At 78.5% G+C, this 2,683-nt stretch overlaps 1 protein-coding gene across 1 annotated transcript in view; it reads left to right on the forward strand.

Annotated features, from left to right (window-relative positions):
- Positions 1 to 2,683, forward strand: part of LOC121356988 (SCO-spondin-like) — a gene marked incomplete at its 3' end in the record, with an annotated part of 23,012 nt that overhangs the window by 12,449 nt on the left and 7,880 nt on the right. The window contains exons 26-34 of the mRNA XM_041473905.1: positions 61 to 201; positions 274 to 459; positions 602 to 752; positions 824 to 983; positions 1,054 to 1,108; positions 1,198 to 1,276; positions 1,385 to 1,575; positions 1,752 to 1,907; positions 2,427 to 2,606. Of these exons, the coding sequence (XP_041329839.1) occupies positions 61 to 201; positions 274 to 459; positions 602 to 752; positions 824 to 983; positions 1,054 to 1,108; positions 1,198 to 1,276; positions 1,385 to 1,575; positions 1,752 to 1,907; positions 2,427 to 2,606 (1,299 nt within the window). The remainder of the gene's footprint in view (positions 1 to 60; positions 202 to 273; positions 460 to 601; positions 753 to 823; positions 984 to 1,053; positions 1,109 to 1,197; positions 1,277 to 1,384; positions 1,576 to 1,751; positions 1,908 to 2,426; positions 2,607 to 2,683) is intronic.

The following is a 2,683-nucleotide window of genomic DNA, read 5'->3' on the forward strand; positions in this document are numbered from 1 at the left end:
GTTCTGTAGGGAAGGGGGCTGGTGGGGCAGGTGGTCTCCGTGTCTGACCCCTGCCCGCAGCCCCCTGTGCCCCGGGAGGGTGCCCCAACGCCTCGGGGTGCGCGGAGGGGCTGCGCCCCCTCCCCTGCGCCCCCTGCCCCGCCTCCTGCTCCGACCTGGCTGCCGCCGTCACCTGCCCGCGACCCCCGCCCTGCCGCCCAGGTGAGGGGGACACGGGGGGCTCGGGGAGGCTCCCCGGTGTGGGGGGCACCCCTGACGCCCCCGGCCCCCCAGGGTGCTGGTGCCCGGCGGGGCAGGTGCTGGACGCGGGCCCCGCGGGGTGCGTGCGGCCGCGGCAGTGCCCGTGCGGGGCCGGGGGGCGCCGCTACCCCCCGGGATCCCCGGTGCCCCTCGGCTGCCGCCTCTGCACCTGCCTCGAGGGACAGCTGCGACACTGTCGCCCCCACCCCGGCTGCTCAGGTGGGTCCCGGCCCGCTGCCGGCGGGGTCTCCGGTTCCGCTGTCCCCGCGGTGTCACCGGCGGGACCCCTCGCTGTCCCCGCGGTGCTGCCCGGGGCTCCCCCGGTGCCCGGGCGTCCCGGGTGACCCGGTGTCCCCCGCAGTGGACTGCGGGTGGTCGTCCTGGTCGCCGTGGGGCGCGTGCGCTGGCGGCTGCGGGACCCCCGGCGTGCAGTGGTCGTTCCGCAGCCCCTCGAACCCGGCCCGGCGCGGGGGGGGCCGCCACTGCCGCGGCATCTACCGCAAGGCGCGGAGGTCAGCGGGGCCGGGGGGCGGCCGGGGGGCGGCCGGGGGGTCCCGGCGGTGTGTGACGGTCCCTCTCGCAGGTGCCGCACGGCGCCGTGCCCGCGGTGCCAGCAGCGGGGCCGCTGGCGCGTCCCCGGCGAGCGCTGGCGGGGGGGGCCGTGCCAGCTGTGCCAGTGCCTGCCCGGCGGGGCCGTGCGCTGCGTCCCCTACTGTCCCCTCCGCGAGTCCGGCTGTCCCCAGGTGAGTGGGGGGCGCGGGGGGCGGGACGAGCCGCGGCTGGCGGTGGCGGTGACGCTGCCCGTGTCCCCAGGGCCAGGCGCTGCGGGAAGGGGACGCCGGCTCCTGCTGCTCCTGCGGCCCCGCGGGTGAGTCGGGGGTCCCGGGGGAGCCAGGGGAGGTGGAGGTGACCCCCGTCCCCTCGTGCCCGTCACCGCCGTGCCCGTCCCCGCTGCAGGTGACAACGCCACGGCCACCCCGCCCGGGATGACGACGGCGCTGTCCCCGCCCGGTGCCGAGGCCCCCGGCAGCCCCGGGTACGAGAGGGGCACGGGGGGAGCACCGGGATCTGGGGGTCCCCAAAGCCCGCGGGGGGCACTGGGGGCGTCCCCCGCTGCCCCCCTCCCTCACCTTGCCCCCTGCAGCCCCACGGCCGGGCCCGAGGGGCCCAGAAGCGCCGAGACCCCCCCGGAGTCCCCCAGCGCAGCCGGGGGCACCCCCAGAACCGTGACCCCGTCCGAGGACACCCCGAGACCCCCCGGAGGCTCCGCGACCCCCTACGAGACGGAGTTGTCCCCGCTGGCTCCCACGGGGGTGCCCGCCGCGACCCCCCCAGGTGAGGGGACCCCGGGAGGTGGGGGGGAACGGCCCCCCCAGAACGGCCGCCCCGGGCCGGGGCTCGGCACGGCCGGAGGAGTGCGGGGCTCCAGCAGCGGGACCACCGGGGCTGGGGGGGTGCAGGGGTGCGCCCCCAAAACACGGGGGTCACCCTGCCCCCCCCGCGTCCCCCAGGCTGCGCCCCCCTGCCCTGGGGAGGGTGGGGGTCCTGCAGCCGCTCCTGCGGGGTGGGGGTCGCTCTGCGGCGCCGGAGGGAGACCCCGCCCGAGGGGGGCTGCGCCCACACCCCCGACACCGACACCCGCGTCTGCTTCCTGCGAGCCTGCCCAGGTACCCCCAAACCCTGTGAGCCTGTCCAGGCACCCCCAAAGCCCGAGAGCCTGCCCAGGCGCCCCCAAACCCCGAGAGCCTTCTCGGGTAGCCCCAAACCCTGCGAGCCCTGCCCAGGCGCCCCCAAACCCTGTGAGCCTGCCCAGGCATCCCCAAACCCGCACCCGCCCGGGCTGCGACCCCCAGCAGGGGGGGACCCTGGAACCTTCAGTAGGGCGAGGACCCCCTTTGGGGTGGGACCCCCGGGGGTCTGGGCTCTGCGGGGAGTGGGACCGATGCCCGTGTCCCGGCTGGGACCCCCCGAGTCTGGGACCTCCCCAAGGCCTGGGACCCCCGTCCCCGGCCCATGGGGATCCTGGGGGGGGTCTCGGGGTCGGGAGTCCCCAGCTGCGGGGGGCTCGCTGCCACTCGAGGGTTCCGGAGGGTCCCCAGGGGGGCACTCTGGGTGAGGGGGTGCCGGGGGTGGCCCTGGGGCGGGGTGGGGGTGCTGACGCCCCTGACCGCCCCGTGCCCCCCCAGTGGCGGGCGGGTGGGCGCCCTGGGGGTCCTGGAGCGCCTGCGACGCCCCGTGCGGGGGGGGACAGCAGAGCCGCGGCCGCAGCTGCAGCGACCCCCCCCCAAAAAACGGGGGGCGGCCGTGCGAGGGAGGGGCCCTACAGAGCCGGCCCTGCAACCTGCGGCCTTGCGGGGACCCCCCAGGTACGGGGGCACGGGGGGCTTCGGACACCCCTCCAACATTGTTCCCCATCCCTAAACGCCACCACTGCCCCTCCCTG

This window comes from Pyrgilauda ruficollis, unplaced genomic scaffold, assembly GCF_017590135.1.
Source record: "Pyrgilauda ruficollis isolate IOZ18807 unplaced genomic scaffold, ASM1759013v1 scaffold306, whole genome shotgun sequence".
Classification (NCBI taxonomy): domain Eukaryota; kingdom Metazoa; phylum Chordata; class Aves; order Passeriformes; family Passeridae; genus Pyrgilauda; species Pyrgilauda ruficollis.